Genomic DNA, 26,633 nt, shown 5'->3' with positions numbered 1-26,633 from the left:
TGGTGTTTATTAACGGGGCTTCTGGTTCAGACTGATTCAGATCCTTTTTACTGCCACCGTCACAAAGAGTCTTTGACGGGATCATAATACAAAGAGTTCAACATCTTGGATAAAGACTAGAAGATGACTCTTCACAAAGGATGCAAGTACAAATAAGTGAAAAAGTGCTTTGATGATATGTGAAGCGTGTCACCATTAACTTAATGATGGGCCTGAAACTTTTTTAAAGCGGCACTCCTTAGCGTTTAATATTCCACTCCCATAAAGCTGGGAGACTGACAGGAAACAGACTGTAACAGCAGCCTCATTCCTTATCAGTGATGTCATTGCTTCGATTGATCATCGCATTTGCAGCCTTTAAGCAAATTGGCTTCAGTAAGGACACATTAGGATGACTCCACAGCTACCTTCCTCGGTAATGATAATTAAACATGTTGATGCTGTTTTATTATTCATTTTGTTTTATTTTGAAAGGTGGTTCCCAAGCTCTTCAGTGTAATTTATGAGTTACCTGGATAAAGCTGAAGGGAGATTACCACTTGGCTTTTCCTCTTTAAAACCATCCTTGTTAACTCTCTGTTTACCATGCAATATGCCTTCTCCTGTTTCAGACTGTTATCAGCTCATCTGTGGATGTAAGCTGGATCCTACAATTCCCACAATGCAACTTTTTAAGTGTCTTTTCATTAGTCCCTCCATACCTGGTAAACACACCCACAACTTTCCCAGTCCTGAGTAGTGCTCCTCATTAGGAGTAAATGGTAAAATCGGTGGACTTTCCCTTTAAGTGTTTCATTATTTCTGGTTAATAAAGCCATTCCCATCTGTAGTCTGAGTCGTCTGGACCAGTTGTTTGTTCTTCAGATGTGTGTTAGCTATTTCAGGCTAAAATAATCCTGTCAATTCCCTTTCATCTGATTAGGATCTTGGGACACAGTTTGAGGACTGATTTGACAGTTACATTTAATAACAGTGAGCTCTTATTTTGAAATTAAAAGGCAAACTGAGGAGGGAGATGAAACAATGATCAGCGTCCATGTTTCTGGCTGAGTGTTGATCATGTGATTGCAGGTGCATCCGGTAGGAGTGTTGGAGAGCCTCCCAGCATGCACTGGTGCACTAGATTCATGGACATGAATGTCATTCTATGTTCCTGCGATGTTACTGATGTTTTGTTCTTCATTGTTCTCCACAGTATGACCACGCTGTGGTCCACACCGGTAAACACTAGACGGTCTCCCCAGTGGACGTGCCGTGGTCATTAGCCTGCTGTAAAACATGACACTTTACTAAAACATCTCTTTAGAAAGCTTTGAGTGTTTCAAATGTCAGTTCTGCTTCGAGTCACCTGAGAACTGGGAACATTTCAAAGTCAAATTAAATGTACGATGTTGTGGCCCCACTGGTCAGTTTTACACACAATCATTGAGTTCACGCTGTCTCAAAGCTACATTTAGAGTACAAACCGTTATTCTCTTCTAGATTTATCTCATGTAGTAATATGGGCAACTCTTCAGATCATAATGTCTCAATAATCTGAATGTTCTTATCCAAGATCCACATCACATCAACATTCTTCACTCATCATCAAATAAATGCATCTGTGTTTTCGATAGGTTTGTGTCTGTGGTTCAGGCTTGGTCCAGATCTGAAAGTTCACACTTTCTGTCCTTGGATCTGTCCGTGGCAGTCTGTCTTTGTGATACACTTCAAGTCCAGACTACTTTTTTTTTACATATTTCACATGTTGTCCATTTCTGTGTATCAAAACAGAGCAAACTATCCCCACTTTAGCTAGCACAGCGTTAGGTAATGCTGAGTGGATCCTGAAGAGCATCAGCCTCAGTGTGGCCCACAGTCAGGGGCCATGTTTGGGTGGACAGCGCCTCCTGCTGGCTGTACCAGCTGTGATGGAGCACAGACGGCCCCACAGTAGACACGCTGGATGTGGTCGTCCTGAATGGCTCCGTAAGTACAGCCTGCCATCAGTGCCACGGCATGGGGACGACCGCACATGTATTACCTGATAAATGTACATGTCCACTTTGAACAATAGGTCCACTAGTAGGTCAGCTTTACCTTTTACTGTGGTAGAAAGCTCCGGTGCCCTTGGAGGAAGAAAGTGAGATAAGACACAGGGAGATTCTAGGGCTCAGCAGTCACACGGAAAAAAGGATGGCGAGGGGAAAGTGGTAAAGGCAATTAAGGTATAAGTTTAATATTTTTGAAAAGAATGCATATACAAAGAACAAAGACTTTAGACAAAGCATTTGGTTTTGCACCAAAACAACAACAGGTTATAATAATTATACTGACTTGGGCTGGACATCAACCCAACTCTGAGCCACCAGTTCAGAAAAACATGAACCAACCAATCACAAATAATCTTTCCCAAACAGTCTCTCTGCCATTGGAGGTTTTTATTCAACTAAACCAATCAGAGGTTTTCTTGGTACAAACTGGCAGGTGAGAGTTCAGATGAGTTCCAACCCCTAAATGTAAGAGGAGTGAAAGTAACCTTTTTTTTTTATATATTTATATATATAAAATAAAAAAAAAAAAACACAAACAGAAATAACGACGAAAAAATGATTTTGGTAAAAACACCTGGAGCCTACATCAACATCGTGTGCCAGCTTACATTATAATTACATCTGTTAAACCTATCATTTAGAACAGAGACCAAGGCTCAGCTACACGCAGCACCGCACACTTTGAACGGGCTCAGCAGACCGACAGCCCAGCACACCTCGGACACACGGCCTGGGTAACACGCACTACAGGGGGGCACCAGATTCTGACCTGGCACAGAATTCTGGTGGAAATTCATGTTTGTCGATCGCTACGTCTAATTGTGGATCTCTGGATTTTGCCTGCCAGCGCAGGCACGTCTCTGCTGAACCCGCTCCGAGTGTGAAGGTGACGACAACGTTAAACAGCATCCTGCTTCACCCTCCCTTGGTCCCTGGTAACGCATAAAGAACACACTGCTTGTTCTGCTAACACTGTTTAAGTTCCCTGCATCTAAAAGGCCAATTCCTGTGGTCGACTAGCGGACCCATTTCTACCGGATGCCTTTAGCTCTTCAAGTGATCACCACACTCCAAACGGACTGCGACTCTGCACTGCCAAAGTCCACGCTGAGAGGACCGGATACTAGATGGCAAAATTTACTGATTCACCTTCCTCGATGAAAGCTGTGTGGAGTTTTAACCGTATTGCCCTGAATCACCGAGTCCCATCAGACCTCCACAGTTTCCTTAGTGGTTAAGAGCGCATCTATCTGGAACGTGGAATAAATATCTCAGACCTGTCGTATGTTAGAGGAGAAAAGGGGGTGTTGGCAAACAAAAAAACAACAACACTACTCTGTTAGCATTTCTTCTGGTAGTGCTGAGAAAGAAAGCAGGGGTCGGGCGATGGGTGTGCTCGTCAACCGAGGGGGGCGGGACCAGCAGCATGAGCAGCTGCCAGTCAGGCAGCCGGGAGGAGCTGGGGCGGGGCTCGTATCCGTGAAAAACTTTTACATTGGCTGAGGACATCTGAATGGCTGAGTGTCTAAAAGTCGATTAGGCCACAACACTGACTGAATCAAGATCGATCTATGAAAAGCTGACAGAATGAAGTCTACTTGGATGTGAGCTTGGTCTGTGGATCCCCGTCCGAGGCCGTGCCACCCTGCCCGCAGCCCACTGCAGCCTGCTGGCCGGTGAGGTCGATCTTCGGTCCCAAACTCAGACTTAGGGGTGAAGCTTCTTCTTATTGCAGACAATTATCTGAAACTTGGTAGGCTGCTTGCTGTCAACCAGCCTTAGCAGAGCAAGAGAGAGGGGTGTGGGGGCAGTAGGAGGGAGGGGCGTGTGTGTGTATGTATTTAAGATGTGTATATGTGTGTGTGTGTGTGTGTGTGTGCTTTGAAAAGGTGGGAGCCTCTCATAGCAGAACACATTTGCGTTTCTTCTTGGGCTCTGGGGGCTCCAATGCAGCCAATATCGCCTCATCAAACACATTCTTTAGGCCTTTCTGTGAACACAAACACACAAACACACAGGCTCAATGAGGGGGCAACGCAAGCTCACACACACACACACACACACACACACACACACACACACACACGCACGCAGGTCAAATAAAAAAGGCAGAGGGGAAACACAATAACAGCTTCAACAGAGGCAAAATAACAGGGTGGAAACAAAAGCAGCACTGAACATCATTTAGTAGAGTGTCATAAGAAACATGAGGGAGTGCTGTTGGGGACAAAAAAAATTAATAAATACACAAATGATTTCAAGGATATCAAATCCAATCTGCAGCAAAGAACTCAAAGAGGAGTTTGTGTTTTCCTTTAAATGTGTCTATCTGAGTTAGTTGTGCGAGTGTAAACGCAATCACATGCATGTCAGAGTGCAAAGCTGAGCTGTGACAACTGAAACCAAAAGGCAAGTCAAACAAGAAAGTGGAGGAAAAAGCATCACCCACACGGACGCTACAAAACCAATAAAACAAAACAGGAACCTGAGCATCGTCATTCCACGCCTCCTGTTTTTCTCTTAACTTCATCGGCCCTGCAGATTAAAACTGCTGCTCAACTCACAACACGAGGACGTCCGGATTCAACGAAGAGAGGACAAATTTAAAGCAAAGTAACAATCGCCACAGAGTAGGTCTGCTCTCAGCCTCAGAGGTGAAGGTTTCTTTTCTCTTTGCGTCTGCCCCCCGAGCACAGCCGCTTACACCACGAGCTCGTCATGTGGAGTAACCAGAGCTGCCCCGACACAGGGCTGCACTGTGCAGCAGACCGGTAAACCAGTGAGCCCCTCAGCGTTGCCCAACTCAGTCCACTAACCCTGCTACATTTTTCTCTGATGAAGCAACGCAAAAAGAAGGGAGCCAGAGAGAGGAGAGCAGGTTCATTTGTCTTTTATTAATTCATTTCACAAGTCATTTCACACAATCATAACTTTTTTCTTATCTGGACTTCCAAGACAGCAGGGTATGTGCTGCATTAGTGTCATGCACAGAGTGAGTGGGGCCAAACAGGTCAGACAGAATTAGTCCACAGACCACATTTTTATGTGTAACTTAGCTATGAACCAGATCAGTAAGACAGGCGGCACCATCATGGTATCACACAGGAAAAGGTAGGTCTAGTGGTTATATTGGCCCAACACTCCCTACATATGACTTTAGTCCTTAAAACTCTTCACACAACCAGTCAGACTGCAAGTTCTGTTTCAGTAACAGTAGTACAAAATAACACATTAGCATTAGAAATGGAAGCTCTGTTTAGTGTTGAGATCAACAATGCGGGGCCACCGCCCTCACTTTAGTGCGACCCCTCCCCAGCTACTACTACAGGACAGAGGGGAGAGACGAACTGAAACAATGGCTACATCCTCTGTGAGATGCCGCTCTGCTCTTGGCCAGCAGCCACATTAATGAGCAAACAAGAAATAATACGGTGCAAGATTAATGATGTAAAACTACATTAACTAGTCCAGCGGTAAGATATGAAGAACGTTAACACACCATCCAAACCAAATGTCAGCAGTACAGGTCAGAGAAGGCAACAAGTCAAGTCTTTAGTAGTAGATCGGCTGGGGAGTTAGGTCAGCAGATGGATTGTTTAGTCGGATGGCTGAGACTGAGATCAGTCCAGATTTCAAAAGCAGCACATGTAAAGAGGAAGAGAAAGAGAGGAGGAGGAGAAGGACGGGCTAAAGGAATGAAAAATGCAGAGCACGATGGCGGCCGGAGGAGGAGATGATGAGAGCAGTGGCACAGACAGTTTAAAATATACAGCATTTCCTCTTTCTCTGCGTCTCAGGCGGCTCTAGGGCAGCTAGGATAGCTTCGTCAAATACATTCTTCAGCCCTCGCTACAGTGACAGGAGAGGGAAGAGAACAACAGCACCATTAGCACAGCAAACACAGGGAGAGATAGAAGGGAGAGGAGGACAAGAGGAACATGGCAGCAGAACGGGGGGGGGGGGGGGGGGGGTATTTGTGTGAAACACAGTGAGAAGGTGTAAGAGTTAAAGGAAAACTGTGTGAAGGCGACGCGTGGTGCAACGATGAGGACAGAGCTGAGATATGGACTCCATTACAAAGATGGGGGGGCAATGGCTGAATGGTGGGCTGAGAGTGTGGTGTGGATCGAGTGGTGCAATCCTGAACAGGAAACAGGAAATGACAGCAGCAACTATGCAGCACTTGTGCCAGGGAGGAGGGGGTGAGGAAGGAAGGAGCGGAGTGGGGAGGTGGGGGCTACACCTCAGCTCCATCAACACTATTGTTCTCTGGCTGAGGTGAGGCCAAGCTCGTCTGTTCTCTGAGTCACGTTCCCTCTGCTCGCCTCCAACAGTGACGCACCAACGCCAACACAAGGCTGCAGGGCTCCATGGAGCAGGTAAACTCATAGACATTATGAAGACTCTCCATCTGAAGGATTCAGTCCTACAACACTAAATCCAATAGAGTTTAAAAAAACGGAAGAAATGCTGATGAATGCTATCGTGTGTTCTCTCACGCTGGCCATTACAAGGTTCATTAAAAACATTAAATCAAATAAGCCACAGCTCCTCTTCTAGAATATTGAAGTTAACATCACTAACAGCATCTTCACCTCCCCAGGGACCAATGAAGCTACTGGCATGACATTATTCATATCTTGACGTGTTTACTTGCCATCCCAGGTCAGTGCCTCTCAGGGCTGCAGTGTGCCCTGCTCTGACAGCAGAGAGACAGTCAGCACAGCTTTTATTCTGGGTGTAGAAAGCTGATCCAGAGCCACGCTGTGCTGGGAGACTCCCACCAGGCCCGATTAGTGTCACTCTGACTGGACTTCAGTGTTGGGGAGACTTGTAGGTTACACATGATCTAATCCTCTTCTCCTCACAGTAACTCTACGAGACTCCCTTCTGGTGGGGCTACAGATTCTACTACATGCAGCCTAAAAAGCTCCCTTCACCTGCTCTAAGGCGGGCTGATAACCGTAACCAGGATGTACCAGAGTAGGAATCAAGCCATATGAAGGACATGTGATGTTTGTTAGAACAGTCACCAGACCAAACCAGCATGCAGAACATAACTCATCACCCACAGCGTGCACAGGCCCTGGGGAATATGGACATGTTCCTCTTTCCTCCCTTTTCTTACTTCTTGCCATTGAGGTGTGAATCACGTGTGTCCATGACTGTGTATTCAGCATGTGTGACTGTATGTATTCACATGTACATTACCTGTGTGAGGGCTGAGCACTCCACATATTTCACAGCCTTGAGGTCTCTCGCCAGCTTCTCGGCCGTCTCCGGAGTGATGGGCTTCTGCTTGTTCTTGGCCAGCTTCTCTATAGTGGATGGGTCATCCCGCAAGTCAATCTGAGTCCCAACTAGCAGGAAGGGGGTCTTTGGACAGTGGTGGGTGATCTCTGGAACCCACTGGATATACAAGCACAGGGGAACACAGTGGTCAAGGCTCTGAGTCACAAGTACGGCCGAAGTGTGGGGAAAACATTTGTGATACTACATTTAATCAAGAACTTGGGCATTGATTGGCCACTGATGAGCTCCTACAATGTATTCTACAATAACTGATATCATAAAGGTTTTGTAATGTAGTAACATGTCAATCAATCAATCTGTATAAATATATAGCACCAATTCATAACAGCATTATCTCAAGACACTTTCCATAAAGAGCAGGCCTAGACCAAACTCTGTGTCACACTGATTGTTTTGTTAAAATATTAATTTTATTGTTGAGGGAGGATTTAACAATTTAAATAAAAATAACAATGCATCCCTATTTCACAGTGGAAAGGGAAAACGAGGAAAATGAAGGACTGGACTTGCCTTTTCTTTGACATTTTCAAAGGAGGAGGGGGACACAACTGAGAAACAGACGAGGAAGACATCTGTCTGGGGGTAACTGAGAGGTCGTAACCTGTCGTAGTCTTCCTGACCTGCAGAAAACCACATACAAGCGTGTTTTAGTCTGAAATAAAACTGCCAGGATCACACACCCGGCGCTCACAGAAGTTAGCTTGTGGATGGAATGTGAAGGTAAACAACTCTGAATTGTTTCCACGCTTTCCAATGAACACCACAGAAACACTTCACAGTTCAAAATGTATATGACGACAATGAGTTTGTGGCTAATAGTTATATAACAAGTGTGGTTTGGAATAAGAAAGACATACCTGCAGTATCAAACAAGCCCAGAGTGTAGGGCTCGCCTCCGATCATTACGGTAACAGCATAGTTATCAAACACCTGCAACACACAGTTTAATACTTTAGACACTCATCTGCACCATTATTATTATGTTTACATCTGACTGGCTTCACGCATCAGGTCCCAGATGCTTTAGGGAGCTGCCTTCACAAAGGAGCTTCACTTTACTTTTATAGTGCAGCGGAGAAAACACTGCAAGAGCAAATTACTAATTTGCACTTGCAGCATTTTTTTAAGCTGCCATTTTTTAAATTTTGCAGCTGTAAACGGACTGTATGTACGGTTGTGGTCATTGTGCTTCGATACAACAAAAGTATAGAACAGATGGGCCGATGACAAAGTCCAGGCGTTACTGCTGAGACCAAATAATGATGCCTGTCCGTCGCTCTACATACCGTCATTGTTGCTTTTTAGGCTTCTGTTGTATATTTGCACGGAAACATTATGTGCAAAAACATTCATCGCTTTTTAATGTCAGCAGACTCATTTTTCTAATCTTCACAGAACTTCAGATCGCAGTCTTAACGCAGACAACAACATGCTGAAGGAACCTTTCAGGTCTGTGAAAAACATTCCTAGGAATAACAGTTCCAAGTACTTTGGGTGGAAACACTGCTTACCATAGATTTCCAGTTAACCAGCTTGAAGGACCATAATGCTCCACATAACCGTGATGCTGACTCTGACTGTCTGATGCACTGCTCAGGCTTTCTGAATGGAATTCAGACTTTTGATATGGTAGTCTACCTGTTTGACACGTTCATAGGGTGTGTCAAACCAAAATCAGTCACGTTTCCATCCTGTCTTGAACTGTTCAGAATTAAACTAATTAGTGCTGCAGTATCTAATCACACAAAATCTGATGTCAATCTTAAATATTAGTAGATTGTGCAGCAAAAGTAACACAGAGGGGAACCAGAATAATATAAAAACCATTAAATTGCCTCTGAAGTAACTTCTGTCTGTGTTTATCACAAAAAGTGGGACAGCAGCCACCGCTAACCGTCAGCATGTGGTGACCAACAGACGCTGAGGTCCTGTCACACTTACCGTGGGTACATATTCAGAGGGAAACTTGTTTGTGGTGTAAGAGATGAGCAGGCAGGTTTTACCCACAGCACCGTCCCCAACTACAACACACTTGATGGTCTGCATAGCTGTGTTTTACAGTCGTTGCCACTCATTCAAGATCTGGAACAGAAAAACAAACAGAAAGGAAACATCATTGGTTGATGGTGTTGCTGATTGGCTGAACAAACTGTATATCGACCACAAACAAAAATGAAAGAACTTCTGTTCACACATGTGACTTTTTCAAAGTGTGGAGAGGAGAGGAGGGCAGAGGACACTTCATGAGGCCATAGAGAACACCCCTTAATATAAGTCCTAAGTAATGGTGGCACTTCTCCATAGCAGACACAGCATTTCTGACCCGCACAATGAAGTGGGGGTGTTTGGGGCTTATTGTAAGAGTGAGCAGGTTCAGACTGCCAGGCAACACAAAGTAAAACCATAACAAAGAAAACAGTAAATACAGGGTTAATATTCGGACAGGAGGCCTATCAGCACTGGGAAAAAAACATGCGGTTCATGTTTTAAACTTATTTCACTTCAAGGATGATTCTGGTTTGACTAGAGAGAAGCTGACAGAGAGATCTGCCAAAGAAAGGACACGTCACCATAAAGACTCAACAACATCTGCAGCTCACATCACTCTGGGGTTCAAATGACACCTCCCAGCTAAGCAGCCGAGCTTTTGGACCAGCAACAGCGCTATTAAACAGTTCTGATGACTGGACAGAGTTGCCTGACTAAGTCTTTGAGAGGCACCAGAAGCAGCAACGTGATCATTAAAGGTGACCCAGAGGAGAAGAGGTAAAGCCCAGGCGTTACTAATACCATCAATGATCGTTATGTTCTATTCAAATGGTCCAGTATAATAGTAATGTGACCGGGAGCCAGCATGCACAACACCACGACCCTCAAACTGAAGCAGATACACACAATTCAGCTGCAGCATTTATTCCACAGATGGAAAATTAAACAACAATTAGTGATTTTTCCAGCAAAAATGCCAAACATGGTCAGGTTATAGAGAAGTTTGAGAGGATTTGCTGCTTTTCACTGCCACATCTAATAGTAGACTAAAGCTCTTTGGACAGATCGTTGGATGAAACAAATGACCTGAAGATGCCACAATGGGAAATTTTAATCAACACTTTCCACCATCTGACATTTCATTAGGCAATGAAAAAAAGATTTACATAACAATCGATTCTCTAAATGTTAGGTGACAACATGATATTGATGGAACAAAAAAGCAGAACTATACTGTGGAGGCAGCGAAGTGCACACACACACACACACACACACACACCAGTTACCTCGTGATTCATCTTCAAAAAACAAAACAAAACATGATACAATGGCTTCCCCCACCCCGTCTCTCCACCACTGGAGACATCATGTTAATAACACGGCGCCACACTCCTCTCATTTTTCACATATAAGTGCAGGCTGTGAGATACTTTCAAACTACTGAATTCATTAATTACCACTGTTAAGTTCTTAAGATTAAAAGAGGCTTAAGTGCCAGTCATGTTTCATACTATATTTCAGTACACCACTGGAGACCAGTGAATGGTTTGGCACACAGTGTACTACAGCTGGAGACTGACAATAGTGCCCTGTTGTCTATTCATTCAATCCACAATCAGTTTCCAAACACAGAATCAAGAATCGAATCAGACATCCAAGGATCAGAAGAGTCAGAATTGAATCAGGAAGTTCCCACAGATTCATGCCCCTACATGTTATAGACCAAATGATTAATAAAGAGAATCAATCTGTGATGAAAAAATCTGTTAGCTGCAGGATCATTCTGTTTATTTTTTACACCTGTGCTTTTCCAAGTGTCAATGTCTGAAGGCCTGTGGGATGAGTGGAATAATAAATGTTGACCTTGAAGGTGCATGTGGAACAATGTGGTACATTTAGAGACAACACACTGTATGTAGTATCTGGACCGCAGTATTCCCCCGTTTCTCCTCCACAGGTTCCAGTGCATCAGTGCTTCGCCACTGCAGAGCTCTGCACCACTCGGTGCGGGTGGGGGTGTCATTGAGAGGAGCAGGAGGAACAAACCGCAGACACCAAATGTTACAGTGTGAACACAGTTTAACAAAGGACCAGAATGCAGATGGACTACACCAATACTCATTTCTGCAGCATATTAAACCCTCTGTTAAACAGGCTGAGATTATGTTAGCCAGGCCTTCATGTTGTATTTGACTGAATGTTCAGTGGAAATAACAAACCAAACACATTCTGAAATTTGAGGCTGATTACACGACTGTCACCAAATTAAATTTCAGTTTGGATCTTGTCAACATGACTGTGTCATCCAGCTACCGAGTAACCTGATTTGTCCCAGTATCCTCCTGCAGGGAGTTGGGGGAGGAAGCCAGGGGGCATTTCTTACCCTCTACTCCATGCAACTCTGTACGTTATGGTCTTGTTTCACTGTAATTACACAAGGGCTAACTACGGAGGTATTTCTCCAGTACTGCTAGGCCAAATTTTGATCAATCACAATTAACCCAATTTCCATAGAGAAACCAAAAAAAAGTGTTGGAACTGGTCCAGTAGATCACCTCAGCCAGCAGCCACCAAACGAGCTGCAATGGCTGCAACATGATCCTTTGGGACAACTGCACCTGATCACAGTAGGTCCACTAAAAGAGCTTGTTTGATCCACTGACAGGCTCAGAGTGTTATTCTAAGTGTGTGACAGCATCATGGAAAGGATCCCTACAGAGAGAGACCTGGAAGATCCTTTTGGTTTAACCACAAACAGCCGTTATATCGCTCTCTGCACACACACCAGACTCCACTGACAAAAGAGGTCGGTTTGTTTGTCTAATTTTGTGTGTTACACAAAACGCCACAGTCACAGAGTAACACATACAAACTAACCGATCAAAAGTACGAAGCTATCCTTTCACCACAAGACGTGTGGTCAAAAAATACAAAGAGTTCCCATCCAATAAGCTGTTGCAGTGGAACACAAAACAAAAATGTTATAAGAGTAAGGCTGCTTTTGGTAATGGCCAACTAATAATAAATTACACTTGTGGAGGCACAAACTCAACAGCTTACAGCCTTGACTACAGGCCTGCTCTTTAGGACTCAAGACCAGGATTGCGGACTAGACTGTGCAGCTAAGAAGGAAAAATAAAGATGTGAAAAGACAAGTCCATGACACTGGACACAACATGTGAACTGCACAGTGTGCTCAGTGTGTACTGAGCTGTACTCTTCATAACATCCTAGTCTGTTACAGTCAAGGCATTTTGCTTCTAAACATAATAATCTATAATTAACTGTGTTCAAAACATACCAGACTGATGTGACTGCTGCTGTGTGATTATAATGAGAGCTTTGCAGGAGAAGTGGATGGTGCTGCGGCTGTAGCTTGGCAGTCTGAGTGGAGTTTAACATCACTAGTGGTCGTCTGAAACCCCTTTGCGCTCTAAATTACATTTTCATGAACAGTGCAGGATTTAAGCTTTGCTTGAGTCCCAGCTGTGCTACCTTAAGTGCGGTTCTATGTTACAAAGAAGGCAACTGGCAAGGCAAGGTGGTGAGATGCCATGTCCTGCTACTGTAGAGGTGACTTCTACTGTTTTGTAACATCTGAATACAAGGGGGAGGGGGGGGGTAATATGGACCTCCCAATAAGCCTCTCCCTGGCAGGTGAAGTTGGCAATTACAAGGACGGCATCCTGTGAGCACGTGAATGGAAGTTGAAAATCTTAAGTGACTTGCTAGGTAATCTGATTAATGGGGTTCTCCAAAGGGGTTTTTATTGCCTCTATTAGCCCGCACTGAAAAGGAACGTGACACTGACATATTAAATTGGCAGTACAGGATCACCCAGCACTTATCGTAGTAACACTGACCCAACACAAAACTTGTGTCACTGATTACAACTTTAGATGCCAAGTTGTGTCATTAATCAGAAATGCATTTGTTTTATCTGTTAGCAGGACTTCATCATCAGAGATCATCTGCTCTGATAACTTGTGTTGTGTATCATTTGATAAACTGAAGTCTGAGTGATTAAAACTTAATCAAAGCAGTTAAGCAAAACAATCAATGGATGAATTGGTGATTTTTTTGTTGAAAATGACACTTGAACGCCTCAGCTCTACGCAATCTGGATTTCTGTTAGGATAGGTGCTGCTTCCCTACACCTCACGGTGCCACCTACACTATAGTCCCTCAGCTACCGGGACAGGCTAACAGCTTGGTGGTCAAGATGTGGAGCAAACTAGTGTGTGTGTGTGTTATTACATGCTAGTAACCTGAGCTCATAATGCAGGGTTTTCCAACAATGTCTGCAAGTAAAGCGGACGCATGAAGTGCCGTTCAATCAACCTTACTAGGTCACGTAATCTGGTGGTTTTCCAAGACACAGCAATGAGGAAAGCTGTGCCTCGGGCACCCACTGCATTAACTGCTGAGGACGGGGAAACTCTGCCATTGTCTGGAGGAATCCTTTCACCACAGTGAAAGAACTGATAGTTTCAACTCAAGCACCACACTCCCCAACTGTGCCAATATATTTTTCACGGAACAACATGTGACAGCAGAAAATGTAAAAACTATCCACTAATGGGTGCAATTCTGAAATATTTGACAAACACTGCAGTGAGCTGGTAGCCATGGGCAACAGAGGGTGGCTGCAGCTGCAGTAACGCTACCAGACTTAATCCACGCATTTGTGTTTGTAGGCCAGCAAGCCTTCTGTGGGCAGGCCAGCTTTAAGACGACTGGTGAAAGCTGCTGAAAAGCAACTTCATGAGGCAGTTTCCCATAACATAAAGCTCCTGAGTTCACTACACGATAGAAACTGCATCTAGCGAGAAATTGTGCAGGAATCTGATAAGCTCATCAAACCTGAGCAGCGTGCATTTGCACTGAAGACTGAACCAGCACACACAGACCAAACATCATAGCATCCACACGGCTTCACGCCTGCGAGGCTGCTTCTGGCATTACATCGGATTAAGTAACATATCCTCAAGGATCGGTCACAGCTCCATTCCATGTTCATCTAATACAAAGACTCAAACACGGGCGTGACGGACAGAATCAGTGGACATCTGGCCATTTGAAACTTGACACAACCAGACTTCAGGTCAAGCTGATAAATCACAAGCATTTTCTACTGGCATCGACACAAAATCTGTGACGACGAACCGAGATTACATTAGCGCCCTCACAATTCATACAAGGGGCGAGGATTTGTTACCAGCAGGCTGATCGTGTACTTGTCGCAAAATACATTTGGGAAACATTTCAAGATCTCACCTGAGAGGTGGCTCGCACTACCAGCTTGTGCTAGCCGGGATTCATTAGCCTTAGCTGCTGTGTTTCGGCCACATCCCCGGCCTCAATCTGGCCTAATTTCCTGCCGGCTGTTTAAACTAACAATACGTTTAGTCATTAAGCGATCGCTCTTTCAACCCAGTCACAAGGTGAACCTTCGTCCTAGCAGCCCAACATTTTGCTGTACAACTTCAACCAGAGGCCATTACACTGTAGGAAAAGTACTAACCTGGCGTTTATTACGCCTTTTTATTCGGCTACCAGCTAACCGCTAGCAAGCAGCTACTCATATTCTTTGCTATTTACTAGCTTTGCTTACAAGAAGAAATGGCAAATTCTCATAATACTTAAATCATCAGCAGTTTCGATATAAAATGTGCTTGCTTGGCAGCTCCAAGAGGTTTATTTACTCGCCGGTCCGATGTTACAGACTGCCTGTCTGCTAACTAACTACTATACTCCACAATTGGCTTGCCAGCTAACTAAGCTAGCAGAGCTAACCGTAGCGGATGCTGTTGTTGAATGAGGTATCTTATTTGACAGTTACGACCCATGTACCACCCGCGTACACCACGTATCATGTTAACAACATTGAAACTAAAACCCAGCCACAGTTAAATACCAATAATGTAAAATAGCCATTTTCTCCGTACCGTATCCTCTGTTTGTGTCTTTACGCCGGGCGTTGGCAGCTCCGCGCTAGGGGCTTCCCAGTCAACTGAACAGGGACACGTTGCGTGCGTAGTGAACTACTACGTAATTACGTTAATCGATTTCCTACTACCAGGCTGCTTTTAACAAACCAAGCAGGCAGCACACATGGTCCAAACAGGTAAGGCAGTGGTTTCACCTTTGAGGAACACAGATGATAGATGGTCTACGGTCAAAACTGTATTTCAACTCCTGAAAATGAATCCTCCCTCCAGCTAAACAGTTGTTGCACTGGAGGAATGTGTCCCTACACTGTAATGTTTCATTAAAATACAAGTGTAGCCCATGTACAGAACATGGAAATGTGCTTGAATTGTTACATACGTTTTGCTGCAGTGGTTACTTTTTTAAACCTTTTTACTTCCATTACACTGTAAGTACACAACCCTGATGTTTCACTACACTGAATGTAATATTATAGTTAATGCCTTCCTCTTCAAAAACACAAATACATTCATTAATTCTTTCAAATGTTTGTACAGCATCCTGTCATGCTGTATTTTGAATTGTGAGTTTGACCTACATAAGTGCATGGCAATGGTGTTGTCTGTCACTAGATGGCACTGCAGCCCAATGACCCAAATACTCACACAAACAGCTGAGCTGTAGAAACATTCAACAGAATAAGTTAAAATACACAATAAGTGTAAGAAAAAAAAACACTTTATTCTCAAATTGAAGCCATGTGGTAGAAAGAAACAAGTACTATTCATGTTACAAACACAAACATACTCAAAATCATTTGCAAAAACAAAAACAAGGAAGAAAAATATTTCTTTCTAGGAAAGGTAAGACTGGCAGGCGCCTCCATTGTCCTAGTTGGACACACTCTGCAGCAAGGTAATGTTGTCTCCTTTCAACATGATCCTCCCTGGGAGATGTAGATAGAGGAGGACAGAGGGAGAAACCCAAGTGGAGGTGGATCAGAAGAGCAAGATGGTGGATGGAAAGAGAGATACAAAGTGTCAGATCACTTTTGGACAAAGCACAGAGTGTACATCACGTTGGCTACAGATGATGGGGCTCTAGTGTCACAGTACATGTAGGATCAGTAGCATGTTTGGTGTCTCTCTACTAGCTCTTCCCCTCACAGCTCTGGTGTGTTCATTAAGCCAAAGCCAAAAAAGGAAACCACCACCTATGAGATGTTCAGCAACATTCAGTGAAATTAAGACAAGACTTCCTTGGTTGGTGCAAGAAAAACTGAGATACGGTATTGCTTATTTTTCTACTGTTGCTTATTTTATTTCTTTCTTCTCTATTACTGCTTATCTTGCCCTGCCTCTGTTGCTGCTGTAATATGTAAATTTCCCCCTATGGGGGATCAACAAAGTCTATCTTATCTTATCATTGTGAGGGTTTTAATAAGTTCATAGGCGGGTTGGACCAATATAAAACTTGTCAATTTGGGTTTTCTTATGCTTAAGACCAGAGCGGACTCGCCAAATTTAGCCACCACACTGTCGGATGGGACTCAGCTGCTGCAGAGTGGAACATAACGGGAGCCCATTAATGAGCGTGTAGCAGCACCACAGTCAGGACAAGTGTGCAGCCATTCAACTGAACCTGTCTTTTTCCAACATTTAACATCAAAATAAAAATAATACTGAACCTCTGATAGCGTCTGTCGTGTCCACAGTGCCTTCGAGCTGATATAAACTGGATCTAGCACCATCAGCACAGGTAGGCGACGCAGTGTCTCATACTGACAAATGCCGGTACATTTGGCCCACATAAAGTCCCACCAGTATAACATCGTACATCAGTTTGACAAAACCCAGAAACGACCAAACCCTAAATTATTGCCAGCCAAAAGAGTTCTGCCAACTGTGATATAGGAACAGGAAAAACTGGAGCACTGCAAGTAAAGACATTAAAAAGATTCGTATTTTTATTCTGACAACAGTCCGATAACATCTCAGTCCTCCTTTGTCCTCAGTCCTTCTCTGGAACCAGCTTACCTAATAAATGGATTGCACTCGTTTCTAGTTATACCTGTGCTTTCCTGCTGTGAATAAGGTCTTTGTCCATTAACATAGCCGAGGTCAGTAACCGTCTGCGTGCAGATCAGTGCTAAACAAAGCTCGACACAAAGCAACAACAAAAAAAAAAAACACAAGTATCCTCTTACCCAGTGGCTTTCTGTTCTTCGTCTTCATGTGGACTTCCTCAGCATCATCCAGAACCAGGTTCATGTACTCATCAAAACCCTGAAACATGGGGGGAAAGGTGAGCCAGGCATCAGCTTCAAGGGAACATTTTCACATTCTTATCCTATCCCTCTCTTCTGCCAGGCTTGTTCTTATTAGATTCACCAACTGCACAAACTCCCCGTAAACTGCTCATTTTAAGTTGATGAATGCAGCGTGCTCATACAGAGGCACATGTTTCTGAGATTTGATTTGAACTTGAATTAATCAGCAGTCAAAAACTGCTATTGCAAGGCTACCATATATCATTCTGCAATGTATGGAGCCTGATCCTAAATATTTGATATTGCATAGGTTCAGTGTGTAAAGACAACATTTGCTAAGATACCTGGGACATGCTGGTGCATTGAACAGCCTAGTTAACATCACGCTCTCAGTAAAATACACACCATGTTGTGACATCTACTGAGTTGTCTTGATTTAGAGCATGTAACATACAGCTCATCCCATGTCCTGTGCTCATTGATGTCCTTAACCACTGCACACTACGGTTACCATACCCATCACCTGTTCATATGCATGTGCATGAGTGTGGGGCATGTGTTTGTACATATGATGGGTTAAATACAGAGAACTAATTTCAAGTTGTAAAGTGTGCTGTGAAGTATGCTGTACAAAAATTGACCATTAAAGGATTATTATTATTATTATTACCTAGCAACCTGCGCCACGTGGCTTTAATTTAATCTGAACGAGGGCTGGATGATGTCTGCCGAATTGACTTAAGACAACGTCGACGGTGAAACATCATGATAGAGGAACCACTTTATCGTGGCCGTGGTCTCAGAATCTCCTCCAGATCACTCAGCCTCCTCACTGTGCTTACTCAATGATTATCTACATTGTACATCTACCACATGTTCATGAAATGACTGAGAGAAATCAACTTTTCTAAAACTTTTTTTTGCTCCAGCTCTGTAATCTAGCAAAAAGATAACTTACAATGATGCAGCCCTCTATCCGCATGTTCACCTGTTCATACAACCACACCTGGATCCGTGAGCGCTGGAGGGAGATGGACAACACATGAGAATCCCATTTTATTCATTCATTACATAAAATGCATCAGAATAAACGATGGAAAAAGGGTTAAATTTAATACTTACATTTTGTAGATACCTGAAAATGAGGTTCTGGTACAAGGAGTCAAGGAAATTCAATGTTCAAAAGCAAACACACACGTTGAAACGAGGTCATTGTGTAAAGGGTTACTGCACTTAAATGCCCACTGATAATGTTGCCTGGTCGACTTTTCCCCTCTGGTAGAAGGCTTTTACAGTTTAAAGTCTGTTTCATTAGGATCCTGGTAAATAAAGCCGCACTGTGATGTTCAGTAGCTACTGGAAATGTTTAACGCGCCACAAACAGGTAACGTAACGTAACGTAACGTAACATTACGTCTGCACGCCGGCCCTTTGCCGCGCTACAGAGAAAACAGCACCGTTTCCAGAAATGTTTCACATACACACGCGATATCCTGCTTGAAATAAGTCCTTATAGCAGCACATGGCTCGGTTCAGACTCTACTACACTCGATAGATATGAAAGACTGGGCTAGCTAGCAGCTAGCTACTGAGAAAAGATTAGCCTAGCTGCTAAGTTATTGTAACAAGCAATTCATCCGCGTCTGTCGTTCACCGCGGGAAAAGGATACAATGGGCTGCACCATAACCTTTTGGACCTTCTGTCCTTGTCCCCTGTACGCCATTCCTCCGATAAAATACCAGCGGTAGGTAAGTGATGAAAAATTAGCACCTTTTTAACAGAGTGCACATTAACGGTAGGCTCACGTTGTGAGGCTGCTTCAATGGCGGGCTTCCTTCCGCCTGCGGTGCCCGTTCTAGTAAAGATGCCACATGAGGCTGAACAGCGCCCCCACAGGCGGGAGGCCGTCACTGCACCCACGTGTTGCTCCACATTGGTACAGTTGTAAAATCATTACAAAAAAATCCTAACAAATGTTGGAAAACAAAAATCTGGAGAGCAGTAATCTTTTGCTGTCACGGTCTGTCTGTGCTGTGTAGATAGCTCCAGATCCACCATTACAGCTAACTGTTACACAAACCGTTGTTAATGTTACATTCATACTCTTGTTTTAGGTCTTATGTTTGGTAGAAGCATATTGAGCACAGTCAAAAGCATTAATAAGCATGTGACAGTCACTCTTAATGTACCCCAGAAAGGCTTTGTAATTAACATAAAAGGTACAGTGGTAGGCCTACAATGGCTGCCCTTTTCCTGCACTTCAATGCAATACAAACTTCTGGTGTTCTAATGTTAATGTGAATGTTATAATGTGTCGTAATGCCTTAATGAAGACCCTGATGTGTCGTTACATTTGTTAAGGTTCAGCATTTTTCACTGAATTGAGTAGAACTGATTCTAAGTACATCTGAACTTCTTTTTTCTTTCTTTTTTCCTTTTTTTTTGGATGAAAAGAAAAGTATGATGTTAAGTATGCACATTAATTCAGCTAAAGAATGACATTTAGGACTGGTTCTCTAGAGATCTAGTACATTTAAGAGTTTTGTTAATTCATTAAAGATGTGATGAATTGTTCAGTCATTTGTTTTCCAGTTGACCTCTGTCAATAATAGACTTTATATTTCCTTCTTTCACCTATTTATCAACCTGTCTCTCTGGATATTGAGCCATACTTCCAGCATCTGTTCACGTCACTCCAGGAATGACGTGACACTCGACATGATATATAGTTGGTGCGATGGGATGGGGGGGCTGACTGTTTTAAACTCAATACAAATATTTTTGAGAAAAAAAGATGTGATGAATCATTTTATTCTTGAGGTTGTCAGTGGGTGAAATTCTTTGATCTTCTTTTTATTTTATTTCATAGTTACAGTTAATAAACACAGGTCCAAAACAGTTAGCCTCTCAGATATGAGCCTCTAGGGGGCGCTGTGCTACATCAAACTAAACGACGGGCCCTGGACCAGCATGCAGACCAAATTTCTGTAACTGTTCAGTTAAGTGAATAGAGGTTCTGAGGACTGTGGGAGGAAAAATGGATCTCAGCATTCACTCCTGATCTGGCATTTATCTCTTCTAAATTGACTACATTAAACATCTTACAGAAAATCTGTCTCAAAAGCAGCACAGTGAGAAGACACCTGCTGCTTTTATGCCAAGAAGAAGCCTTTCAGTCTGTTGCCAGAAACATCATGACAGCCTGCATCTAACCATAATTGGCCAAGATATTCCCTCTGATATTTATAGATGGTATTATATAAAGCAGGATTGGCAATTTCTCTGTTGTGCACAATATACCTGTAACATGATGAGTTGAGCGAGGGAGACCAGCCTTGAGTGTGCAGTTAACAATAGTATTAATAACATCCAACGCAGGCCAGTCCCCCTGCTCAGAAGAGAAAGTGTGACGGAAATTAGCAGCCGAGGACAGACAAGAGTCCGCAAGTGGGGGGAAAGAAAAGACGCAAGGAGCCTCGGTGGCGCAGGCTGGGGTGTCACCTTTCAGGGCAGGGACCCCTAGCCTGCATCTTAAAAGGCTTGTGGTAGCATGCGTCGCTCATCGGGCATCGTTGTCAAGTGCCACATGCTTGTCTTTGTGCTATGAGAGCAGGAATGGGCTGCTGAGTCTCAATGCCACGCGCCTGCTCACATTCTCAAGGAAGACTGCGAGAAGGGAGACACTGCAGACACTGGCACTCCGGCTGGCCCTGCAGTCAAAATAACAATGAGGAGGCTACGGTGTTAACATGATACACATGAGTGAGAGGCCCCAAACTGTTGTCATGGCCATATTCACAGGCAAGGTCACACGGGCATCTTCTGATTTGTGCCAGGAAAAGGCATCGTGTTCATAAGGCTAAAATATACATTTTGCAGATATAAAGACATATATTGTGTATATTATATGTTTTTATAAATACACTCTTTCCCCCAATACATGACACTGGAAGTACCACTGAACAAAACACAACACTATAAGACTCTACTGGAATATTCTATAAATAGGAAAGTCACACACACACACTCACACACACACACACACACACACCCAAACAGGATACCCTGCCACTACTTGCTGTGTGTGTGTTTTCTATCTTTTCTCATTTCCACGCCTGTCCTTCCTACCATGTCTTCCCTCGTCTGACCCGGCCGGAGGAATTGTCCTGGTTAGATCAACCTCCTACATCACTTCCTGTTCCTGTTGGTGGTGATTGTTCTGAGGGGAAGGGAAGGGAAGGCAGACGGGATGGGGAAAGAGGTGAAGCGGGGGGGGGAGGCGGGGGGGCCGGCCCATGGTGGTTCTTTGTTTCACTATCTGCCTCACCTGCCTGACCCCCACCTGACAGGCCTGACCCCTGCAGGCCTGGCAGCGCCAGCTAGACAACCCGCTGGCTGTCTGTTTCCTGCCTCGCTGACTGACAGGATATTCATAGCGTGCTTGGAACACAGTTCAAGTCAGACTGCTGGTCTGAGTCCATTTATTATGGACCTTATTATTAGATAGAGGAACACGTTTGTGGGGGTAAACACTGTACACTGAGTGGGAAGGAAAGGTGACATTTAATGCCACAATGTGACACACTGAGAGGACAGACAGCAAAGTTTGTTTTCTTACATTTACCACCACTGAGATTTCTCGTTGATTCTTTTGCTCTGTTGGCTGCCAGCCTCATATAGACCACCATGGGACTTTATTTTGAAAAAATTATATATGGTAATCAATGGCGAGAGACAAATAATTTCTTTATTCCTATACTGTGTGCACTGTGTCAGGAATTGCACACATGATGTTTGTCAAATTCAGAAGATAAAGTCACAGTCATTCAGTTTTGTGTGAGGCCCCTCGGGGAACTAAATCCTCTCATCTCAAACGATGTGCGTCACCAACACCAACATGGCCGCCACCTTGGCAAATTTCACGTCGAGCATTAAAAGAGCCGAAAAACATCACAAGTCTGGCCGAATGCACAGAGAATGACATCATAAGAAGATGGAAGTAGGATTTTGATGTTGATTTTTGAGGCGTGTCGTCTTTCTGTTACGTATATAAAAGTTTTACGACAAACTTACTGGACTTTTACACAGACAGGATCAAAAATGTATTTGTCTCTCGCCGCTCTGTGTCCTAATTACACCCTTACTTACTCATTCACTAGTCCATATTTAAATAACACTTGGTTGTTCACTGTACAGTAGGCAGTAAAATTAGAATATCAACTGAGATTTCCGACACTTTTTACATCAAGCTGTGGAATCGCATGATTTAGCACAAAAGCATCATCAGAGCTATTTCAGACGACAGCCAGACGGAGAAAGAAAACTGTGTCAGAGAGTTTTACAAATCATAATCATTTTAGTGGTGATAATAAAAGTAAACAAGAAGACGGACATTTAAGTAGAGATACTGGACAACTGGAAAAAATCAACACAATAAAAAGATGGATGAAAATGGCTTCCACAAGTAATTTGGACATTTTTGAGAACGCTATAATTTACTCTCACTATTTACTCAAATAAAATAGCTGAAAGAAAATATTGTAACCACAGTGTGATTTTGGACTCTGCTGTAATGGCAAACAGCCAAACAGCAGCCTGAACACTGTTTTCTGCTTTAAGTCCTGCATGCATGCTTTATATTTGCTACACGCACGGTTAAAGGTCAGGATACTCCGCTGTCCCTCTTCTTCTCGGCATCAACAAGCATCAGCTCTTCAGAAAAGAGGCGCTTTTATCGCGGTCACACAGATCAACACCTTCCGATTACTCGATTATTTAATCTACAATATGTGCGGTTGGTGCTGCAGACGCTGAGTGATGCAACACTGTGCAATACAGTCGAAACGCCCCAAATCTCTATTGACTGTAGAGTCAAATATCACAAGCGTACACTGTGAAGAACCTAGAAGCAGCCTCTCCCAGATCAGTGCTCATTCTGTGACATGAAGTGGGTTTGTGACTATTGCGATGGCGAGTAGTTTCAACCTGCCTGTAAACCCTCTACCTGCTCATGCACCTATTCATGCTGAGTGTGACACGCAGGTCGGTTTTGTGGTGCTGTTCTCTACGGTCGATGGTATCGCTCGGGGAGGTGACAGGCCTTTACCAAGCGAGCCTGATTACTGACATGTTTATTCCCCTTATTCAAAGTACACAATCAGTTAGTTCCAGTGCAGGGTGGAGCGAGTCATGTAGGAAGCAAAACAATTATAGAGACAAGTGTAATCGTGTTTTCATTTTCTGTGCCTGAACATCACCATATATGGAGCCAAGTAATGTGAGTCACGCTATAATTATCTCTTACTGTATCACTTTATTTTACTGCCTTTTCCCACCAATAGATGCAGTGAAACCAGGTTATGGTTTGTGGCGACTCACTCACTAAACTCAATCTGGAAACGCAGCCATTTGTTGTCACGTAATAACCGTGAAATCACAATTTTGTAGATTGTCACGAGTTAATTTTTGTACAATCCTCGAGCTCATGAGACCTTTCTAAAAACCTACTGGAAAAAAAAGAAAGGATAAACTCTATAAATGCACAGTCATCAAGCCAAAAAGTAAAGCACCTTTTTGTTAATTCATGCAAAGCTGTCACTGTCGTCGTACGGTGGCTGTGCTCGACGGGAACAAAGGCGAGTAGAGAGGTGAGGTCCTTTGTGGTCGAAGGTGAAGAAAAGCTCGACAGCTGCTGAGATTGTAACAAAATTCTCTACGTAAATGGCAGAAATATAGCCTCTCGCTCATTCAAATTCATCTCAGCAGTACGCTCCTCTCCATGCCTGCAGCATTCACCTTCACATCCACGTCGGGCTATCACACCTGTTTCGGGGGCTGATTGTGTGTGTTTATAGTTCCAGTGTGCTTGTACATTTTTGGCCTCTGACCTTTGTTGTCTGAATGGGTAATGCCAGACTCGGTGACAATCAATAAATGACATCTACCGGGGATTACCACATTGGTCACGAGCCACACCGGGCCTCAGCACGGCAGAAAGAGGAAAAAAAACAGTTTCCAACTTGTTCACACTTTCTCTATTAAACAATTCATTCAATAGCCACTGCCTCAGACTTGTCCATGTGGTTCTTATCTTGTTTTAACAGCACCATCGAGATGCACAATACATTTATTTTCCCTCCAATTAACACGGTGAATAATACGCAGGTCAGATAAGGGCTTTTTGTTTCACACAGTGTTTGTGAAACCGAGGAAATGTGGAGGCATTTTTCATTGTGAGCTTGTTTGGCTGTAACGCTGGGGATCTGATGAACATGTTGGCCAAAGCTGCTCCAGAAGTGGCAGGGGTCAGTGAGCAGAGGCACTGGGAGGGGGGGGTGTAGGGAGGGTGGTGGTGGAGAGCTTCAGCAATATCTCTCACCATCTCACTGCTCTCGGATATTCACCGACATTAGTTTTACCGCCCTTTGAGTGTTTACATGCTGTTCAGCGCATGAAAGTAGGATCCCAAAAGCCACACTTTGCTCATAATAGCATCCTGTGTGCTGTTTAACAGGCTCCTCACCGTATAATATTATGTTTGTTAATTCATGTATTTTTTCAAGTTAGGTTGTGACTCATGCTAGTGCTGTTAGCGACATCCACAAACAGGAAAATGGTCAAATGACTGAGTGTAATGTGAAAGTGGTCACTCATACTGACAAAACCCTTTTTGGCCCCCGCAGCTCAGTTGTTTTGGTACCAGATGGCTCCAGATGCAGCAGGTACCGCTTTTCAGCTAAACAGACTTAGGCACATTGACAAGGTAGGTCATTAACAACGGACATAGTGGGGCGTTTAGCAGCAGAAGTACAGCACATCGATAATACAGTTTGTATAATAAATGCAATGTTCACTTTCATTTAAATTCGAGTCTTGTTTAAAAGCTCTGTGGTCGTCCTTTTGTGGGTCTCTGTTGTAAAGCTGCAAGAAAGAAACTGCTAAATCCAAGTTTGGAGATGCAAAGATGCCTCTGTCACAGTTTCAGGTATTGGTGTGGTTTTCCACAGGGTGGAACTCTGGTCCTGATCCGATCCCCCATCTGTTAAAGGGAAGCTGGGAAAGAGTTTAGATGGAGATGTTGCTGAAGCAGTGTTGTTTGAATAAAGAGGTTCACAGCAACGTCGCAGTGTGCCATCTTTTATTTTTCACTCTGACCACCAACAAGACTCTCTCGAGACAATCTCACCACCACAGCCTGACACAAGGAGACAAACTAAAGTTGAGCTCTGTTGCTTCTATATTTAGTTTGACTTTTTCTCTATTCATCTGAAGGCTGCTAATGTTTGTGTCTTTACGCAACTGTTTCTCTTATCTAATAAAAAGAATCACATGCCAGGTGGATTTTATGGCAGATTTTCATGTCCACGTATATGTTCAGACACTTTCACACTTTGCATTTATTATGTCAGCGGTAAGAGAACAAATGTTTTATTGGTTTCACAATTATTTTACATCGCACATTTGATTGCTTTCAATAATCATCAGCGGGACAGTGTTCATCACTAGTTCTAGCTTTCACAATACACTTCCTGTCAGAGGTTCAGCCTCCACTTGCTGTACTTCATTCTCTACATTTTCTCCATCGATTTCCCAACTAACAAACTATCAACTCTTTTCTCATTTCAGACATGCACCTGCTCACATGCCTGTTGCCATACATGTCTGCTGTGTTCTGAGCAGACTTTAGCTTGTCTGCCTGCCTGTTTTCACCCCAACCTGTAACTCTGGAATAAATGACCGCCTGACTGTTGCTGAACCTATTTTACCTTTTTGACCAATTAAAATGCTGATCTAATTAACATCTCCATCCATGCAGCTGTTGAGCTCTCAGAGTTAAATCAGAACTGTTATAGTGCACTCAGCATCTCACGAAGTGCGAGGTTGAAATATCTGCCAGATGTTTCTGATGCCAGCTTGCAGAGGTGTGACCGTCACAGTGTTATATTGTGCTGCTGCCTCCTCCATCTGCTGGTACAGATCGAGTCTATCTGTGTCACAATTCAAACAAAACAAATGAAGGATGATCTCACTATTTGCTCAGTATGAAATGTTTACAGCTTAGGTAAAATCACTCAGTTCACTCCAGCATGCTGCCAGA

At 43.5% G+C, this 26,633-nt stretch overlaps 2 protein-coding genes across 2 annotated transcripts; both read right to left on the bottom strand.

The window, feature by feature from the left end:
* Positions 1-2,193: 2,193 nt before the first annotated feature.
* Positions 2,194-15,358, bottom strand: LOC139208485 (cell division control protein 42 homolog). The gene is made up of 6 exons (XM_070838185.1): positions 15,284-15,358; positions 9,288-9,428; positions 8,204-8,276; positions 7,857-7,966; positions 7,245-7,442; positions 2,194-4,023 (listed from the first exon to the last, which is right to left on the bottom strand). Exons 2-6 carry the CDS (start codon positions 9,390-9,392, stop codon positions 3,934-3,936), a joined length of 576 nt encoding a protein of 191 aa, XP_070694286.1. The 5' UTR covers positions 9,393-9,428; positions 15,284-15,358; the 3' UTR covers positions 2,194-3,933.
* A 628-nt stretch (positions 15,359-15,986) lies between these two features.
* snrpe (small nuclear ribonucleoprotein polypeptide E) lies at positions 15,987-19,370 on the bottom strand. Its single transcript, XM_070844718.1, has 5 exons — positions 19,206-19,370; positions 18,658-18,684; positions 18,494-18,556; positions 17,473-17,551; positions 15,987-16,212 (listed from the first exon to the last, which is right to left on the bottom strand). The coding sequence occupies exons 1-5, from the start codon at positions 19,257-19,259 to the stop codon at positions 16,157-16,159; spliced, it is 279 nt and encodes a 92-aa protein (XP_070700819.1). The 5' UTR covers positions 19,260-19,370; the 3' UTR covers positions 15,987-16,156.
* Positions 19,371-26,633: the final 7,263 nt, after the last annotated feature.

The sequence above is a fragment of the Pempheris klunzingeri genome, chromosome 2, assembly GCF_042242105.1.
Source record: "Pempheris klunzingeri isolate RE-2024b chromosome 2, fPemKlu1.hap1, whole genome shotgun sequence".
Classification (NCBI taxonomy): domain Eukaryota; kingdom Metazoa; phylum Chordata; class Actinopteri; order Acropomatiformes; family Pempheridae; genus Pempheris; species Pempheris klunzingeri.
This window is presented reverse-complemented; position numbering and strand designations above follow the sequence as displayed.

What these genes read in the sequence shown, in the direction of transcription:
- snrpe (XM_070844718.1), bottom strand. Translation starts at nt 19,259, where the DNA reads ATGGCGTACAGGGGACAAGGACAGAAGGTCCAAAAGGTTATGGTGCAG. An exon ending in TTTTCAGGTATCTACAAAAT is followed by an intron (nt 18,557 to 18,657) that starts GTAAGTATTAAA and finishes ATCTCCCTCCAG; the next exon opens with CGCTCACGGATCCAGGTGTG. An exon ending in GAAGAACAGAAAGCCACTGG is followed by an intron (nt 16,213 to 17,472) that starts GTAAGAGGATAC and finishes TACATCTCCCAG; the next exon opens with GGAGGATCATGTTGAAAGGA.
- LOC139208485 (XM_070838185.1), bottom strand. Translation starts at nt 9,392, where the DNA reads ATGCAGACCATCAAGTGTGTTGTAGTTGGGGACGGTGCTGTGGGTAAA. An exon ending in TTGAAAATGTCAAAGAAAAG is followed by an intron (nt 7,443 to 7,856) that starts GCAAGTCCAGTC and finishes TTGTATATCCAG; the next exon opens with TGGGTTCCAGAGATCACCCA. An exon ending in AGTGCTCAGCCCTCACACAG is followed by an intron (nt 4,024 to 7,244) that starts GTAATGTACATG and finishes TTGTGTTCACAG; the next exon opens with AAAGGCCTAAAGAATGTGTT.